The sequence below is a fragment of the Zosterops lateralis genome, assembly GCF_965231275.1.
Source record: "Zosterops lateralis genome assembly, chromosome: 4".
In the NCBI taxonomy this organism is placed as follows: domain Eukaryota; kingdom Metazoa; phylum Chordata; class Aves; order Passeriformes; family Zosteropidae; genus Zosterops; species Zosterops lateralis.
This window is the reverse complement of record NC_139765.1, coordinates 25490475-25509989: the sequence shown is the minus strand read 5'-3', so window position 1 is coordinate 25509989 and position 19515 is coordinate 25490475. Positions and strand designations below refer to the sequence as shown.

At 38.8% G+C, this 19515-nt stretch overlaps 1 protein-coding gene across 1 annotated transcript in view; it reads left to right on the top strand.

Moving 5' to 3' along the window:
• The first annotated feature begins 300 nt into the window (after window positions 1–300).
• The window catches only part of UBN2 (ubinuclein 2), a 43418-nt gene continuing 24203 nt past the window's right edge, over window positions 301–19515 (top strand). The window contains exons 1-4 of the mRNA XM_083860362.1: window positions 301–723; window positions 4784–4876; window positions 10043–10144; window positions 18773–18910. Coding sequence (XP_083716488.1) covers window positions 304–723; window positions 4784–4876; window positions 10043–10144; window positions 18773–18910 — 753 coding nt within the window. The 5' untranslated portion in view covers window positions 301–303. The remainder of the gene's footprint in view (window positions 724–4783; window positions 4877–10042; window positions 10145–18772; window positions 18911–19515) is intronic.

The window sequence follows — 19515 nt, the reverse complement described above, 5'->3', positions numbered from 1 at the left end:
GCGCCCGCTGCGTGTGGGCGACGGCGGCCGCGCTGACGTCCGGGGGAAGCTGAGCAATAACAGCAGCGACGGGGCCCGGCTGCGCCTGCGCGGGCTGCGGGGCTGCTCTATTTATGTGGGGGGGCGCCAAGATGGCGGGGGCGGCGAGGAGAACGTAGGGGTACCTCCGACCGGGCGGCGGAGCGGGGAGGAGGGAGAGGGAGGAGCCGGGGCCGGGGGGAGGGAGCGCGGAGAGCGGTGTCACCGAACGTGTGAAGCGGGGGACGGCGGGGGGGGAGGGGGGGTGGGGGGCGGAGGAGGAGGATGGCGGAGCCGCGCCGGGTGCCGTTCATTAGCCTGTCACCCGTGCGGCGCCGCGAGGGCGAGAGCCCGGCGTTGGAGCGGGAGCCGGCGGGCCGCGATCCGGAGCCGCCTCTGGCCGGCCGTGAGGCGCCATCGCCGGAGCCGCCGCCGCACGAGCCGCCCGGCGACGGCGCTGCCCGCCCGGAGCCGCCCCGCGACCCCGGCCGGCCCGAGCCGCCGCCGCAGCGAGAGCCCCCCCGGCCCGAGCCGCCGCCGCTGCCGCCGCCGCCGCGCCAGAGCGGGCGGCAGGAGCCGCCGCCGCCGCGGGAGGCGCTCCCGCTCCGCCAGACGGTCCGCCTGGAGGTGGTGCTGAAGGACCCCACCGAGGAGGGCTGCGTGGAGTTCAGCTACCCGGAGCTGCTGCTGTGCGGGGACTCGCGGGTAAGGGACCGCCCCATCTGCCCTCCCGCCGGCACGGGCCCCGCCGCGCTTCCTGCTCCTCTTCTCGGCTGCCGGCGGGCCCGGCCTTGCCGGTGGTGTTATCGGTTACCCCTGGCTGCTCGGGGGTGATCCCGGTGCAGCGGGAGGGGCGGTGTCCTGGAGGGAAGTCTGGCAGCCTCGCCGTCGCTGCGGGCTCCTCCTGGTGCCGAGGCTACGCCTGTGCCCGTGGAGGGAAGGGGAGGCTTCCCACTTGTTCCTGGGCTGGCCAAGAGCTCATGGCCTTTGCTGCGGGCTGAGGGGGAGGAGCACCCTGTCTTGTGTCCCACTTACCCCGGCTCACCTCCCTGCCCGGAGAGGTGTTGCACACTCCCTTCCTGGGAGCTCTTTACCGGCAGCTGGGCGAAACTCTGATCGTGCCGGTCTGTATTGCGGGTTGTCCCAAGGCTGTGTGCAGGTAAATAAAGCCCGGCTCTGCTATAAGTCTCGAGAAGCAGTGAAGTGATCATTAGCAGACTTGAAGAGGAGTTTTTGTAGTCTTCGAGGAGACAGGATAAATGAGAGTTAATGTTGAACTGGTAACCACACCTGTAAGTGTTGAGAACTTAATTCAAGGGAAAAGAAAACCAAACAGTGTTCTTCCTTTGCTTGTTCCTCCCAAGCAGAAAGTGTTTGATACTTGAACTACTTTGTTTTTTAAGGACAAAGCTCCCATAGATGACTTTAGGAAGCAAGCAGAATTAGCCAATCAACAGGGCCTAATGTTCCAAGTAGGAAGCAGGGACGCATGTCCTTAAGCTAGTTACACTGGAGCTGCTCATTCTTAGTTGAGGATACAGATGGAGTTGTACTTGATCTAAATAGTTTTTGCTTCTCTTTAATGCAGTACACCGTTTTAGAGGAAACCTATCTCTTACTGGAAAAGGCAGAGGGCAAGTAACTATTACGAAGAAGGTTAAAGTAGATCTGGTGATAAAAGCAAGTATCAAATACCAGTACTGATACTGCCATGCGATTTTTACATCCAGCACAAACTTGAATATGGTTGAAACTTTTCTTATAAACCAAAGTGTTTCTAGGAGATGATGGTGCTGGAACTATACTTAGCAGGCTGCTCACTTCTGCTGTAGAAGGGCTATCACACTGGATTATGTTCAAATGTGGAAGACAGAAAAATCAGTGGCTGATTTTAATCCCTCCGATCTTGTCATGCAAGTTAAAAGGTTCCTGCTGTTCTTCCTGTTCTACAGCTGTTGTGGGCAAACAGTGCCAGTTATGACTCCTCAGAGTTAGTGTAGCATAATCATGCTGCTCTCTGAAGTGCAATCTTTCTGAGCAGTTCTGAGAAGGTGAAAATTGTGTTAGTGTTTAGAAGTGGTTCAGTACTTGAAGGCTGACTTTTCTCTTTGGTAGTTCCCAGTTCCATAACTGCCTTTTTATTCTGAAGGTTGCCAGTATCTTAATTGCATATTCAAGGTAAAAGGACTCTTTCTGATGTAGTTCTGATGCAAATTCCTTGTCTTCTGAGGGTGGGAGAGCATCGATTTAGGGAATTTTAGTACAACTGGGATCAGAAACTGTTTTTAAGGTAGAGACAGTGATAGTAATGCTTTATAAGAAACTTTGTTTATTTTTCAGTTCTGCAGAGTCGAAATTAAAGTGAATCATAATGGCCCTTCTGTTACTGGGTTGTGGAACAGTCAGCTGATTTACTATGTAAAACAGTATCATAAATTAGGATCCTCTTAAAGTGATTCTGGACTTTTACTCATGTTTAAAACCTTATTTATACTTGGCCTGTTGGTTTTATTTCTTGCTTGTTATATGGTAGAAACTAGAAAAGCTATTCTAATATTAGGAAAGTTTTAAAATCTTGCGATTTGCTTTTTCAAAGTAGGTAGTAACTAATTGGCAGTTAATGTTATGGTTTTAAGTGGAGTTTTAGATTTCAAAATCTGTTGTTTTAGTAATGTTTCAATTTAAAATTAACAGTTCAGATACTTTATTCTTACTATGCAAATTTTTTGTAGGGTGAAGATTGATTTGGTTTTCTGGAAGCTATTGTTGACTCCTCCCTTATAAGAAGTTGCTCAACTTTTTTATAACATTTCCCATTAAAATTTAACATTACAAAGTCAGGAGCTTGTCTTTCTGTCTTGTAGTATTCTTGAAACTGTAGCAACCAGGAAAAGTTCTCCAAAGGAAGACAAGGGCTGATGCACAGGCGTAATTTTAAATATGGCTTTAATAGGCCATGGTAATAATAGTTATATAATAATGAAGTGATAGAGAATCCCAAAACTGATTTGGCAGCGCAGTTTCTGTATTTTTTTAATTTCAAATTTAGGTTCCTATGCTGAATCAGAAGCTAGTGGAAATGTTTATTTTAAAAACTTGTGCTGTCCTTGTCTTTTTTTGCCTTGATAAAGAGAACATCTTTTAATAGGGTTGTTTGTAGAGTTCATCATTTGGGAGGAATTATGTAAAGTTTTGAATGTGAGCAATAAATTTGTGTGGTTGAAGGATTTATTTGCCTCTTAAATGCTGGTGGAAGTGAAAGTGCACTCCCATTCCTTTAGCTGAGGCTTAGTGTGTAAAATCCAAGTCGAAGTGGATGAGCCAGAAGCTCCAGTTGGCTTCTGTCAAACAGGCTCTAAAGGTGCTGAAGTACATGTCGTAGTTTGAGAGCCATTCATCAAAACAGCAAAAACTAAAATTTGATTGAATTTGAGTTTTCAGTAGTGCTTAACTAATCAAATTCATAGTCAGCTGCAGCTTTGGGTGTTTGGTGGAGAGAGGCAAGTCAACACTTAAGTACTAAATTTTACTTGATCTTTAGGCTCGACCTTGTCTCCTTTCACAGTTAGAAAAAAGCCACATATGCCTAAAAGATGATGAGGAGTACCTTTTCCCAGCTAAAAGTAGAGAAAATGGTGTTTCATGAATTGAGCAGTATTTTATATTTAATTATGCCTGCAGGAAATAAGTAAGTGGCTTTAATTTATGTTTTAGGAGTAACTATAGCCTGTATTAATTTTTTCTCTAAATACTCAGTCTGGAAAATGTATTATAATTATGTGGCGTTTGGAGTTTTGCTTAGCTTACCTTTCTCATTACATTAGTCATCATGCTAATGAGCTGGTTTGGTCTCCACTTAGTCAATATACTGGGTTTTCATACTATAGAGGAAGGATCTTGCTTTTCTGAACTTAGGGGTTTTGTTCTTCATAAATATTCATTTATTCATTGGTGAGTAGTTCATGTGCAGTAAAATTAGTTGCTATGCATAAAGTTCTGCAAAATGGAATTCCATTCCGCCATGTTTTAGCATCCTAGTACCTTCCCCCTTCTGTCAATTGCTGCATTTATGTGAACTCCAGTTTGAAGCCCTGTTTTTCTGCCATCACTTATTAAAAAAACAAAAGCCCCGTGTATACTCTGTTCATTGACTTTGTCTCAGTGAAAACCTCTTTTCTAAAAAATACCGAAAAAGTACTTCCTCCTTGTGTGTATAGCTGGAATATTAAATATCTTTTGTGGCTAACATAGTTACGATTACTGAAATGAACTCTTGCACTGTAATTTTTTTCTTTAGATAAAAGGCTTACGTTCATTATGGTTATAATTTACTGAGGTTTTTAGTCTTCTGGCTGCTTGCCCACTGGTTAGCACACCACATACATCCTATCTGTTGCATCTAGAAGGATCATAACACCTGATAGAGGAACCAGTGGAAGCAGAGGTGGAAAGGAGTTGTGGTTAGAGAGAGGGTTTTTTCTAACCTCAAATGGCTAAATTCTCGCTTATGCTTACACTTTTAATTGAGGTTGTAGTGGAATGCTTGGGAAAACACAAATCCGAGTATTTCTCTTAATTCTTCTGGTTTTGTTGTCATCAGAAGAAAAGCAGCTGTATGATAGTTCAATGATCAAAGTAATTTTTAGAGATTAGGTATAAATGATGACTGTTTAGTCATCAGAGTATTGTTTTTTGACATTTAATAGGTTTTGAGATGCACTTGGTGTTTCTAATGGAATGAACGTGTAACTTTTGCATTTTTCAGAAGAAATCGGTTCATTTACAGGATCCATTTAACGATGAACAACGTGAGCGACATGAAGTAGAAATGCTTGCCAAGAAGTTTGAGGCGAAATACGTGAGTTACTGCACTTTGTTAAAAAATACAAATATTCAATAGTGATAATAGATAATGTTGGGGTTTTTTTCCTGAATGAGGTTGCTAATGTAGTGTCAAATGACTTCTGTACATTTAAGGGATGACTGTCTCACTGTATTTCATTTAAGTAACTTGAAGCTGCCACGAGCTTATCAGACAAGTCTGCTAAATAGATTTGTCTATAGATGTTATAGCTTGTGAAGCTATTCTTGGAGAAGCTTCCTATATAAATTCAACTTGATAATAGATGCAGGTCAATATATGAATATTACATATATTCACAGCTCTACACTTCGCTGGAGGAAAGAATTTTTATGTAATGCTGTTGTGCGCCATTGAACAGCTCTTCTCTTCAGGCTAAATACTGATGAATCTTGATGAATTCCTGACTAGTTTGGAATGTTTCCATAGGAAGTTGTTAAATAGTAAATGGTTGCTTGATTAATGTCTTGTAGCTGCCAGCTGCCTAAAGATACTCTACTGGCTTCTGAAAGTGTAGTGTGAGTGACTTGAACAACACTAGCTAGCAACATAAAGAGCCTTTCACTAGTAAATGAAGGTAGAAATCAGAAAATATTGACAAAACCACACCCAAACAGGTCTTTAAGAATTCATATGGGTAGGGTTGGGTGATTAGGTCTGAGCTGGCAGTCAGAGCTCATCATCATGCTGAGGCATGTTGATATTCTGGATTATTAATAGAACACCTCAATAATAAAGAAGGGAAACAAGAGCAATCATTTGTATCTTTTGCTATCAATATCCATATTAAAATCTTTTTTGTCTGACTTATTTGGATTCTTTTTTCCTGGCAAAAACAGATTTTTCTTAAGTGCCCAGTCTATACTTTGTGTAGAAGTAATTATTATTTCAAGGCATGTTAGCTGTGATGCATAAAGAAATCAACTCTTAAACCAAAAAGAATCATTCTCCTCTTTTGGAGAGATTGAGAGAATCCAATATGAATTGAGAAGGCTGTTCCAAAATGCTGTTTGCTTTTAATTTAAATGATCAATAATTTTTTGAATGTGAGAGAAAAATGTTTCAATCATGCTTTTTTAGAAAACTCATTTCCACTATTAAAGTTAAGGATTTTATAATGTCTGAAACAAGTTGCTTAACTACAGTTGATGAAAGTCAATATAAGTATGTAAAGCAATATATGTAGTAGGGAGTGGTAGTGGAAGCAATGTAGTTTTACATATATGTTTATGCATCCATCAAATCTGAACATGTACATTTATGGACAAAACATGTTATTAGACTTAAGAAAACCAGAGTTCAATATTCGGTAGTCACAGAAAGGGGCAAATAGGTGCTTTTAACCATTAGAAAGCAGTAGGTAACAAAAATTTACAATTTTCAATAGTTTAAATTTGTGGTGCACTTGCTTCTTCATTACTACTTGCACTTCTGATTCCTTCTTGCCTTTTGTCCCTTCCAACTCCATGAAAGGGAATGTCTTCTATATAAAGAACCACTTACTAGGTTAGAGCCACTAAGCATTAAGGGTGATGAGGGATTAAGATTCCTTGTGCTAGAAACTCCCTGTCCTTTCTCTTCCCGTATATGAACCATCAGTCTCTACTTGCCATCCATGCTCAGAGGAATCGCATCTCTGTGCGCTGACCCAGTACGGTTTGCTGATGTTCTGACAGCATCCAGCCATCTTCTTCCTCTTGTGGTGAGACATTCACTGCATAGCTTCAGTCGGAGGAGAGATCCCATGTAGTAGATACCCATTCTCCTCAAGTGAGTGACCAGCTGCAGGATACTCTTGCTAGCTGGAGTTACATTTTAACACCCCATAACAATGCTTTACTGTAAATGTAATCAGTGGTTATATGAGGAAAAAAATAAAGGGTTTTCTTTTCAGATTTGCAGGAAGTATCCTCCTTTAATTAGGTATTACTTATCTAAGATATCTGTTTAAAATGGAGTCAAACATTGTTTTTAATTATAACGTGTGCCAGTACTTCTGGAAAATTTGATGCATTAAGAACAGCCTGCCTTGAAGATTTTTTACTCATTTTCAGATAAATTCCTTTACTCATAACCAAATCAGTACACTCTTTGATATATTTTGCAGATCCTAAGAAAAGCCTATGAATAAGTGCATTTTTGTAAAACAAAATGTGTGACGTACCATTTCTTTGCTTGATTATTCAGAACTCTCCTGCAGTTGCTGCACATACTAAACGTCAGCATAAAAAAAACTGCTCTGAAGGGTTCCCATTTTCATTGTTTTGATTGCTATTCTCTAGATAAAATCAAACACTATTGTAAACACATGATATTGAGTCTTGGACAATATTGTACACATGTAAGAATTTTTCTTGGATCAAAACAAAGGTCCATCTAATGGATGGTAGCATAGTCTCTGACACTAGTGGAATCTCATACTTGAAGGTGTAAAAGAACAAATGTTCACTGATGTTACTTCACTGTGCCTGTCTGGCAGTCTGTGTTTTGTCTTAATTTCTCTCAAAGCCAAAGGTTACATGTTTAATCTTTTTATAGCTTTTTACCAGTAATCTACCAGATCATTACTGGATTTCTGTGTTCCACAGCACTGGAGTATCATGATGACTGTTATATAAAAACACACTGTGTTTAAACCTGATGAGTAGATGTAGTGCTGTGTTGTAAGAATAGTTTCTGTATTGTAAGAAAGAGATACACTTCCAGTTCTTCTGTACATTGCATGTGATTTTGATGTTATCATCTAAATCCAGCCCTTTTGTTCTCCAGATGTAGTGTCTTAATGTTGTTTCATGGAAAGGATATTTTTTACCTTTAAAGATCCTTGTTGGCTTGCCGTTCTCTTTTTTATTCTATTTTTCTTTTAAATGAAAGAATATTAATGGTATGATGCCCTGATTTGTCAGTGTTATGATGATTTCTGGTTTTTTCTTGATTAAGCAAGTGTCTGAACTGTGTGTAGCAACTCCAGTGGTTCCTGAGCAACATAACAAATTTGGAGCGTGCTGTATTTTTTTTTTTTTTTTTTTTTTTTGCTTAGGTTGTACTTACTTTGTGTTGATTACCTTGCTTTATTGATGCTGAATTCAACTGCCTATTTATCAAACCAAATTCAGAGCCACTCTAAGGTCTTTCAGTGGTTCTTCAGTTGTTTTCTTTTTCCTTTACTTTCCTCAGTAAATTGTCACCTTAGACCCTTGTGCTTCCCCAACTCTTTACCTGCTCTGTTGCTTCTAAAGGTGGATGAATGCATATTCCATAATAATTTTGCTATCACTGTTTGCCAAAATGAGATACCTATTCTTACCCTTTTTTTCCTAGCTGTAGATCAGACATCAATTTAAGTTGACCTTCCTTATCTCATGACAGCTTCTTGTCTGTAAAAATGTTTGGACCTTTTTTAAAGCATTTGAAATACTTTTTTCTACCAACATTTCTTCCTGCTCTGTATATTCTTGTGCCTGCTGGTAGTTTTTAATAGCTTTTATTAACTTATCCACCTTAAAAACCAGGTTTACTGGTTTATAGATTCTGCTCTTCAAGATTACTCAGGTATTGGCATTGTATTTGCCACCTACCTTCTAGTCCTGTTGGGCAAAGGTTGTTTAAACACAGAGTTACATGACGCAGTAAATATCTTAAAGAAATATCTTAAAGTCATCTTTGGCTTTTTTGAATACTTGCATGAGTGGTATTTGCGGCTTCAGGAACTTGACACCTTAATTTGCTCTAGTAGTGTGACTACTTATGTTCTGGCACAAAAAGGTTGGAGGAAAGCTGCAGTAGTAAAACTTCCCTGAAGTGCCTGCTGGCACCTAAACCAGAATCATGAATTGTATAAGGTTTTGCACTGGAGTATAGTCAGAATTCTTAAGTGCTGCCTTTTTCTAACTTACTTTTTCTTCTCCCATCCATCTCATGCAAACTTTTTTTTTTCAGTACCACATGTTTTGGAAATGTGCAGTCATTGAGATGTTATTCCAGATGAGTGATTGTAGGAGATGATAGGACTGATAGGAATACTTAGCTTGGAAATGTGAATTAAAAGCAGAACTCACTTTTGAGATTTCTCTTCTAAGACTATTGCATTTGTTTATTTAAGATTATGTGAGAGATTCCTGTTTGCTTGCAAGAGGACATGCTTTACTTTGTTACAAACTTGCATGTTCTCAAAATGTTGTTAAAATGGAGATGTTGGGATACTTACGCCTCTCATAAAAGAGCAAGAGCGAAACCACCTTTAAACAGTCTGCATTCTCATGGTAACAAGTGGACTGTGATATTTGGATGTCACAGCTTAGGAAGACTGACTTGCTCTAAGAATGCTCAGAGCTGTAGGCTGCAGGCAGAGAAGTTTCAGGAGCAAGTCTTGAATTCATGGAAGTTACCGTTTTAATGAGGGCAGTGCTTTTTTGAGAATTTTATCGTGTAAGACTTTTATTGATGATTTTGACAATATGTGTGAGGTAGAGATCTAGGCCTTAGATCCTAAGAAGATTTTTGTGTAACTTTAAGTTTAGATTTCCTGAATATTTTAGCTGACTGTAAGTCTTTACTTGACTTAACAATGAAATTTCCGCATGAAAAGAATATTTGTAGATAAAAATTAATTTTACTGTCTCCTGGAGGTAACTGAGCCCATCCATAGTTTGCAACACCACTTCTGGCTTTAATACTCAAGTAACATTTTATGTTTTAACTTTTTATGTGCTATAGAGAATTAATCCATCTTGTGTAGGGAAACACTTTAATGAAATCTAGGGTATCATTATTTTCCCTTGTAATTATGCTGTAACATAATGAAAAACTTAACGCTTTCTAAATTATCCCAGCCCTTCTATCATTAGCAGTCCAATCACTATACTTTTAAAACCATAGGACAGGGAAACATCTCTAAATAGGAAATGGGAGGAAGATCTTGGTCTTGCAGAAAAAGGTAGCTAGTGACTGCCTTTCAGGGATGGTTCTAGTGAGGCATGTTTGCCAGAATGCATCCATGTGTGGAAGTTTTCATTAGTCACCTAGACCATCTTCAAGGAAGCATTCAAGAAAGCAAAACTGCTAATTCCTTGAATGACTATTCCTCCAGTGCCTTATGCTTTGTAGGCTTTAGTACATTGCTTCTGTGTTCCCTAAGTGATGTAACACTTGATTTGTCTTCAGGGTGGAAAGCCCCACAAGCATCGAAAGGATCGCCTGCAGGATCTAATCGATATAGGTTATGGCTACGATGAGACGGATCCTTTCATCGATAATTCTGAAGCGGTAAGTAAAGCCCCATCACAGCAGCAAGAAATCATGAGATATTGTTTTATCTTTTCAACACAGAAGAAAGGTAAGGGAAAATACTTTGTGCTTGTCTATAACTGATGTGAATGCAAAGGGCGTACTACTTTGGGAGATCAGTGAATGTATTTGTAGTCTTATTCAGGATATTCTGTACCAAAGAATTAAGATCAAATCATTTTCCAGCTTTAGAAGTTAAACTATTTTCACCTTCATTTACTGTTGACTGAAACGACACTGGCTCTGTTTAGTTTCTTGTACTAGCTCTCTGGATTATTAGAGGATTACTAGCATTAGATTTCCTGCATTAGATCAGGAAGCTATTTTCCTCTTAAAAACCAGTGAAAATAGGATGGTTATTCTAAACATTGAATATGCCTGAAAAATTTGAGACAAAACAGGTTAAACAGCAGGATATTACTGCTTACTTTTAATATTTTTCAGAAACGAAAACACATCTTGAGGTAAAAGATAAAGGTATTAGTTTGGTGCAGGCAGTATCAGGAATATCAGAAGGTTTATAAGAGGGCATTTGAAGATATGTTAGAGGTGATTTATGAAAATGAGAAAAAAGCTTGGAAAAAAGAGTGGATGATCTAAAAGCTCAGATATCTCCTTTAATTCTTCCTTATTAAATGTTAGAAAGAAGTATGTGTACAGTTTAGTCAAGTAAAAAAGAAAAAAGCTGTCACTTGCCAGCTTTAAGTTTCCTTCAGTGCTGAATGACACTGGACAAAGCAGCAGTGATCTGCTGTGAGGGGAATTCTGAGAATTCAGAATGGGAGAGGAAAGATTATGAAAAGGAGTTGCAAGAAAAGAGTAAGAAAAGCACATAAGTGGATTGCTTAGCATATGTTATGTCAAGCCTTCATTTCAATTGTAAAACTTTGCAGAAAAGAGCTGTAAACCAAGCTGTGAAACTTCTGGCATGTAGATGTTGCAATGGGTGATCCTATGGCCTGTGTGAGGTGTACAGAAAGTGTCTGCAGAGCTGATAGCTTTTTCAGCAGAAGTTGAGCAGTCAACCACAGTGCATAGCAGACTGAGCTTATCTGTGTGCATTGGTAATTTTTGAAGTAGGTCTGAAGTTGTGTGAAGAGTTTGTTGTAAGGTGCTTATTGTAAGATATGTTAGTTTGTCATTTTGCTTTGTCTAGAAACTTGAACCTGCCAATATTAAACTGTTCTATCATTATCCCATAAATTCTGATTGTGCTGCTAGAACAGTATTGGGGTCTAAGCCTTCATATGTCTTTTCCAAAAGTCACATTCTGGTCTCCAGCTTGGTAGGAACAGACCTGCTAGTTTCTGCTGAGAAACCACTTGAGCCCGTAGGTTTATCTGATTTATCACTGTTAAGTTCATCATCTTTGCTTTTAAGATTTTATGATGCCCAACCCAAGTTCTAGCTAGGTTTTCCTGGATTTACTGTAACCTATCACAGAACTGATAGCAGATTTGGAGCACTGGCAGTACTCATAGCACAGGCCTCTGTCAAAGTACGAGTCTTGTGTATTAATATTTAGCATAATGTGTCTCCTTCCAGGCACTGGTGGTGCGACCAGCAGCAGATGTGGTGGATTTGCAGGAGCATTTACTTATGTCTCTTGCCAGAGTCCTTGCAAAATGTACAAAAGGCAGTTGTTAGAGGATCAGATGGTTGCATCATGTGCTAGCTGTGGAAGCTTTTGAGGAGAAATGGTGTGTTCTCTAAAGGTTGCTCGTCAAATTGTTATGCCTCGTGTCTGCATTACAGGCTAATGAGAGACCATCTTTGTTTTGCTTTTATCCCCATTTATTTATAGAAAAGAAGAAAAAAAAATATTGTGCCAACTGCAGTCCATGTTGCTGTTGCAGAGCTTAAGGTTCCTGTAACATAAGAGTTGAAGTTCAGCAAAACCTCTAATTCCATCATTCTGTCTTGGATAAAAGAGAAATGTTCAGAAAGAAAATTTACATGTCTGGCTTGCTCATCCTCTGTGTCTCCAGCTTTGAGATTGCCGTGTACCCTGAGATGTGTCAGAGCCAGGCCCTGGACTTCTTAGAAGACACACTTTCTTACACATAAAAAGCTATAGTATCCTGGGCACAAACACTTGAAAAGTGAATATGGGTGCCTCTTTAATTGGTCCAGGATTAGCTTGTCTCTATCTCAGAGAAAAAAAAAAAGTAAAAATTGAAAGCTTCCTCAGAATGTTAGTCCTTTTTCTTGTCACAGTTGTGAAAGAAGTACTGAGCTCTTTGGCACTGAAACAGATTTATTCCATTGCTTTAGAGATACTTTCCTTTTAAAAGCAGGTTTTGAGGTAAATGCATTTGCAGACAAGCGGGAAATCTATGTGAGCAGCTATTCTTGGGTTGAGCATTTTGACTGTAGTCAGTGGATTGTGATAATTCCAGTAAAAAAAGTAAATCAAAACCAGCTTAATATTGTTTCTAACTGCTCTATAGGGGTTAGCCTGATGGCAAGTCCTAGTCTTTGCTTATCTTAATGGACCTATACAAAATGTCCATTACCTGTAAAGAAAGCTGCCTCTCCTCAGTGTTCCCACTGCTTTGATGTTGAAAATAGGTTTTGCTGTAGTGTGAGCTGCCCAGAAATACATTCTTTATGGAGTGCAATTCCTGTAGAATTTTTCACCCACTCTATTTTTCCTGCACGCACATGCATGTCCAGCAGGATCAGGATGTTTACTTGCTCTTGTGAGGACCTGATTATTTGGTTGGTTAAATACCTTCCTGGCAATGTAAGCGTTATATAGGTAGAGACTGCAAGGGAACACTGCTCTGAGCTTTCTGCTATGCATTACAGAAGAGGGAATTTAAAGTAATACATGGTGTTAATGAAAATGTATGCTGTTTTCTCTTACTTGAAGGTAACAAGGTTTGAATATCCAAACCAAAGACTTCCCCCATTCCAAGTAGATGAATGTAGAAAAAGAACTGTTGAACTACGAATCTGTAAGCAATGTCTTTTGAAGCAATGATACCAGGTAGCCATACTGGCAGGAATTGAAGCTAAATGTGAATGCCAAGAGCAGTGGGAAGCAGGCAATTCAGTTCTTCAGATACCCAGGCCCCTGTGTAAATATTTGACCTAGTCTGTTATATTCATGGTTCCATAGTAGCCTGCTAAACACTGATGAAAAAAATTCCTGTGCTGGTCACTAGAGAAAACCAGCATAACAATGGTTTCTCTTACATGGAAAGTTTCTCCAAAACAGGTACTTCAGCTAAAAGGAAGAACTTACTTTTCTTTAGCTACATCTTGCCTCAAAAGCTCAGATCATCTTTAAAGAAAACCTTTCTTCTCTGTTGGTTTTAGTAATTTTGGACACATTGTTAAAAGCATTGCTCTCTTTCTATCTGGGTTCCCTGGAATACTTTCCATAATTTAAGGGCTTGGTCTCTGCAAAAATTCTGTGTCATGACACACAATTTTAACATGTTTCCAGGATAAATTAGTCTTTATCTTGTAATCTCCAGACATAAAAAGGTATGATAGATTTAATATCCTTGTCCCTCCTACCCTGGCTTGCCCCTAAAACCTGAGGCTGATGGGTTATCAGTGAGATTATCTTGGACAAGACTCTTGAATATCTGAGAAACTTTTTCCCAGCAAGAATAGTATCTCTTCAGGGAATGGCAGCTCAGTGTGTTAATGGAAATTTTTACCATTTTTGTGAGATTCTGGGCCAGAGGTAGTTTCAGGCCAACTTGATACTGTTCTCTCATTCTTCCTACTCTGAGTTTGTTTTATGCTAACTATGGAAAGGAGTGTTGTTGTTTTAAAAAAGATCACTGTCTCTTAGAAAAACCTAACAACCAAGCTATCAACCTGCAACTGTTAGAGACATTTACAGAAAAACACTCCATAGGATCCATTATTAAACATATTTTCATGGTGTATTGAGAGAAATTGAACACACTGGCATTTTTCATCTGGAAGAGGCTGCCTTTGTAGACTTCAGTCACAAACCTCATCCACACTGAATACCTGAGGGTGCATTAAAGCTTCTGAGGTTCACTTTCCCACTGTTTCACTGGCTCTGAGTTGTTATGTTTATATAATTACTGTCTTCCTTGTTCATTGTCACTTTGCCCAGGCTTTGAAGTTGTGTGTTTGGGGAGTAGTGCTCACTTAGCCGAGTGCACGGTGTCACCTTTACTAATGTGTCACACGTGCTTCCTGCATGTCTTCAGGGGGTGTCTGCCCGTTGGCCCCTGACATGTCCTGTGCATTTGAGTGAGTACAAGGGTATGTTTCAATTCAGAGATTCTTTGCTTTTTGTCCTCTTCACCCCAAAATACATAAAGGTATAAAGTTGAGTATCAAATAGATACAGGTGCAAGAACTAAGCAGATAGGGGAACCAAAATGGCTAGGGGAACAAAGGTAGTTGAATTTGCAGAACACATCTGCTGTTTGTTAGAGCAATAGTAATATTTTTGTGCTCCTTCTGCAAAAAGGCATACCCTTCTTTAGGAAATAATAAGAATAAACTGAAAATTCAGCACCTGCATAGGTTCTTGAAAACTTGTATCTGGCCTGTGCAGTACCACTCTTTAAATTTGTAGGAGAAGGAAATAATAGTAGGTGTAGCAACATTCAGTATTTTGTTAGATTTAATTTTTTTTAAAGAGCATAAAATCACTTTTCAAAGTAATCTGAGCTACTAGAGGGTAGATCATAGCCTAGGATCAGCTACTCTGAGTACATGAATTTGTTTAAGCAGTACAATGAACAATACAATATGATTACTAATGTAATACAAAGGGAGGTTTATAACATGCCAAAATAACAGGTCTTTGATAAGAGCATTTGTTTTAAGCATCATGATGTGGAAAGTTTGCTCTTCATGTTAAATGAGGGGAAAAGGGAAGTACAACTCTTTTTCTGCAGAATCTTCTAGTAGTTCTGTAACATCAAACCTGGAGAGATTAAGTAATACATTACATAATTATTTAACACTGAACTAGATTTTTATTGTGGGTCAGGTCAGAGCTCGAGCTCTGAAAGAATTGAGTCGTACAGATAGAAGTGGTCACATGACTGGTCATACATTTTATAACCTCTGCTGAAATGTTTTCAAGGTGATAAAAATGTAACCTCTTTGCAATGAAGGTCACTTAAGCTAATAGCCTAACTGGTGGAAAGGTGTAAAATATGGCTGGTGAAAAGGTATAAAAGGTGTTGGTCAAGATGGGAATAAAACAGGAGAATAGATGTGTATTGATACTTCTCTCAAGGTGCTCTGGTAGACTGACAGATTGATATCCTGACTACTAAACTAGGATTCTCCTATGAGACTACCCTGGGCCAAGATTATCTTTTATAATCTCTTATGCTTTTTTTCTGTTGTGCTCTGCTGGATGTCCTTTTCCCCAGGGTTAAAAGAAAAACAAGCCAACCCAACTTGCCTGCACATTTTGGAAGAGAAACCTTCTTTATCACAAGAAAGCTTTTTGTGCTTGCTTTTTGATGTCTCTTTGGATTAGCAAAGCAATGCATTGTCTCCCCTTAACCTTGTTTGAGATTTCCTTGTAGGTTCTATTATAGTGGAGTTTTGGAAAGATATTTGTGTTTTTGTTCGAAAACTTAGCCTTAAAGGATGGCAAAGCCCAAGAGTGCATTTCAGTTTCTTTGCATCTTGAAGTGTAGAGATCAGTCAACTCTGTATGTTTGAAGTATCTTGAACCATGTAGTGAACTGTGTGCATATTTAGTCCATTTCACTGAAGGAACTGTATTTGACATAATTCCAGTAGCTTGGCCTTTATTTAGTGGGCTACTGTTGATCAAAACTAAACATTTCCTACCACCCCAAGCTGGTTAGAGCTACCTCAAAAATAAACTAAGCAAGGTACAAAGATTATCCCTGCTTATCTTTTAGCTAAGTATTACCTGTTTCGCAACAAATAATAACAAGCTACATTTGTTAAGACATTTGGACATTTGCACCAAATCTCATTTCAAAAACTTAGTACAAAAGTGTTTAAAAACCTTTTCACATGTATATTTTTGGAGGTTGTTGTCTGGAAGGGAGGTGAATGAGGAGAAGGATCACAGTAGAATATCTGAGGATTGTAGTCAAAATACCTGGACGGAAGAGTAGACAATACTGCTATAAGATACTGCTGTGGGTCTGAATTTCAGAACTAAATTGGTATAATCCATAAAAATTCATTGTTCTTGGTGTAGTGATGAAGCTGAAACCGGTTAACTTATTTTTTAAAACTTATCTTTCATACCAAAACTTCTAATTATATTAAGGGCACTAAAAGCATATTAGTGTAGCTCAAGGACAAAAGCTTAAAATATTTTACATATGAACCTGCTTTTAAATGCTCAGACAGTCTGTCAGTCTTATTTTGTTATCTGCAGAATGATTCCATAATCAATCGTAGGACAAACCTGTGTTCACAGGAGTCAGTCAAACCCTGTCTCTTTGTAGGTCTGGGATTTTTTGATTTGTGTAAGGAAGATCAGAACACTGTAAAGGACTTTAAACTTATTTTTGTTCATAAGATAAAATTGTGTGATTTCATACACAGAAGAAACAAGTTTAAAGCCAAGGTCTTGAAAACAATTCATAAGATTTAGAAATTGCAAGAGCCATGTTCCCTTTAACTGAGAGTTCTGGAAGCACTTCAAAACGAAGCTTAATCTCTGTTGCTAATACCTTATACAAGCATACTCATTTTCTATTCAGTTAGGGCACTGGAAAATAGTAATCTTATCTCAAAGGGGGGTGTGCTAGCTACACTGTGGTCTGCAGGCCCCTATGTCTAAAATATAACATTGAGATAAAAGTTATAGCTTTTTCAGGGTAAAAACAGATTTTGGTAAAGAAAAGTAGTTTTATTCAAATGTTAAGAGGAACTGAGTGTCAGAAAGGTCTTTGAAAGTCTGACTAGGTTCATAGTCCTCAACAGAAGCTGTTGAAACCTCAACTGCTTAGTTATACACCCACATCTTGCTGATCTTACTTGCCTGTTATGGAATATATTCATTCTGTATATTGAATGAATTCTGCCTTTCTTGGTGCCTTGTTCCAGTGGATCTGTGCCATGCAGCATGTTGATCATTCAGATCACTTGCTGTGATTCCTCATTTGTGGACTGTCTTTAATTCCTACTTGTGTGTTACCCAGGCCTTCCTCTACTGCTCCACATCTCAGTCTTTACTGTGTTGGCTATTGCTTTGTATGATAATAGTCTGAGCTTTGGCTGTGTGCTTTTTCCTTCTAACTTGGCAACTACTGTATTCTTCAGTTTGGTACTTTACTGCCCCAGCCTTGCCAATTCAGTTCACACCCTGTCAGCTCAAATGGGAAATGTCTGCTCTGTCTATTAACCACTGTGGATAGAAATTTCTTTTCTCTACTTTGATTTTCCTTGCACCTACTGAAGTTGGTTCTGAGTGCTGTGGAGAAAGCATGAGTTTTCTCTGAAGTTCTTACACAACCTCCACTCTCAAGTTTACTTTGCATGGTTCTCCTGGTCTTTTAAGATGAATGACAGGTCCACTATTAAGCCACTTCACTTTCATTTTGTTCAGTTAATAGATTCTCTCACATTCTTGTGCTAGCTTTTCATATCATCTTAGGGTACTTTATAAATGCTTTCACCACTTTTACATTTCCCATTTTGTCTTTCTGTACTGCTTGTTAAGTCCTCTCTTCCAGGAAGATAAAAGGTCAGGGAAGTCAGGGAAGATTCTAACTACTTAGATTAAATCCCTGGGTAGGACTCCAGTTCAGGCTCTTTTTCCAGCTTCCTTGTTGAAGTATACGTTTACTGTTTTACCTTTTAGGATAACTTTTCTTCCTGTCTAAAAGTCTTTGGTAGCTAGCCTAGACTTTTCAGCTCTTAAACCTATAAGATAAAATTTCTCTTCAGTGTATTTTACATGGCATGGATGTTGTTGGTTGCATGTAATAATAGAATTTATATTGTCACCTGCTCTACTGATTATTGACTGCTTTTTCTATGTCTTTGGATTTCAATATTTTGGAGATTCAGCTTTATAATTCTAACTTGGAAGTGTCTTCATAAATACTAACTACTTTTCAAAATAAATTATTGATAGAGTTTGAAACATTTTGTGGTTTTGAAATTGTCTAAACAGAGTGAGAATGCTTGCCTTCAAATGAAAAAAAAGTCCTGGCATTGTGGTATTTGTTTGAGGCCATGTTGTATTAAATGCCTAAAATTGTAAGTAAGGTAACAGGTACTGTGGTTAAGTTTGTCATGTCTGGGATAGCATTTTTAATAAAAGAAAATTTTAGAGAAATTTTTAAAATAAGTAGAGTTTTAAGCAGGGCCCTGTGGTGAGTTATCTTCAGAAAGCAGTAGTTTTAATGCTGTAATCCTGCCTTTTTGTACAAAGAAAAGGACATTGTTTTGAAGTTGAAAGGATACTCTGTGATGTTAATGTTCTCTGCCTCACTAGTAAATTTTTCTATAGAACTGCTATCCCATTTCTATTCTAGCAAGCTGTGCTGTGAATTGGTGTATATATATTTTTATGCATGGGGACTGGTGAATGAACTACATGGTTAGTTTATTAAGAAATGCTGATCAGTTCATCTTCCTTTTCCTGCATAGTATGATGAATTGGTTCCTGCATCCCTGACAACCAAATATGGAGGATTTTATATCAACACTGGTACACTGCAGTTTCGCCAGGCGTCTGAATCAGAGGATGAAGACTTTGCAGAAGACAAAAAACATAGACCACCTAAAGTGAGTGATTTTAATTAAGGCTTTTATACAGACATTGGAAATATTTGGTGGACATTGGAAATATTTGATACACTTAGAATGGCTCAGAAGAAGAGTCCAAAAGCAGAAGGATGCATGGTACTGTTTTATTGCATTTTTTGTTTTGTGGCTCATGTACTAGCATTCAGTAACTAACTCAGGATGTTCACAGACTGTCCAGTCTTGTAAGACTAAGCATCTGTTTAGGCAGCCTAACAAGTTTTGTTCACCCGTCTTGAATTGATATATGATTCTGTAATTTTAAAAGAATTTTATTATAGCTGAAACCTTAAATTCATCAATACCACTCCTAATGATTTTTGCACAAAGTTTGCATGATTTGAAATGGTTTCCAATATTGAGAATAGCACTTAAACCAGAATACCTGTTAAAATAAACTAAGTTAATAAGAATATCTATATTTAAAATTATATATACGATCTTTCCAAACAGCATGCTGTTATATGAACTTCAATGAGTTAGTCAATGCAAACATAATTGCAACAAGACATTCACAAGTTGCATGCCATTTCTGAGAACTTAGTGCTTCCTAGTGTCCTTTCTTGCTCTGTAACTCTTAATTTTAA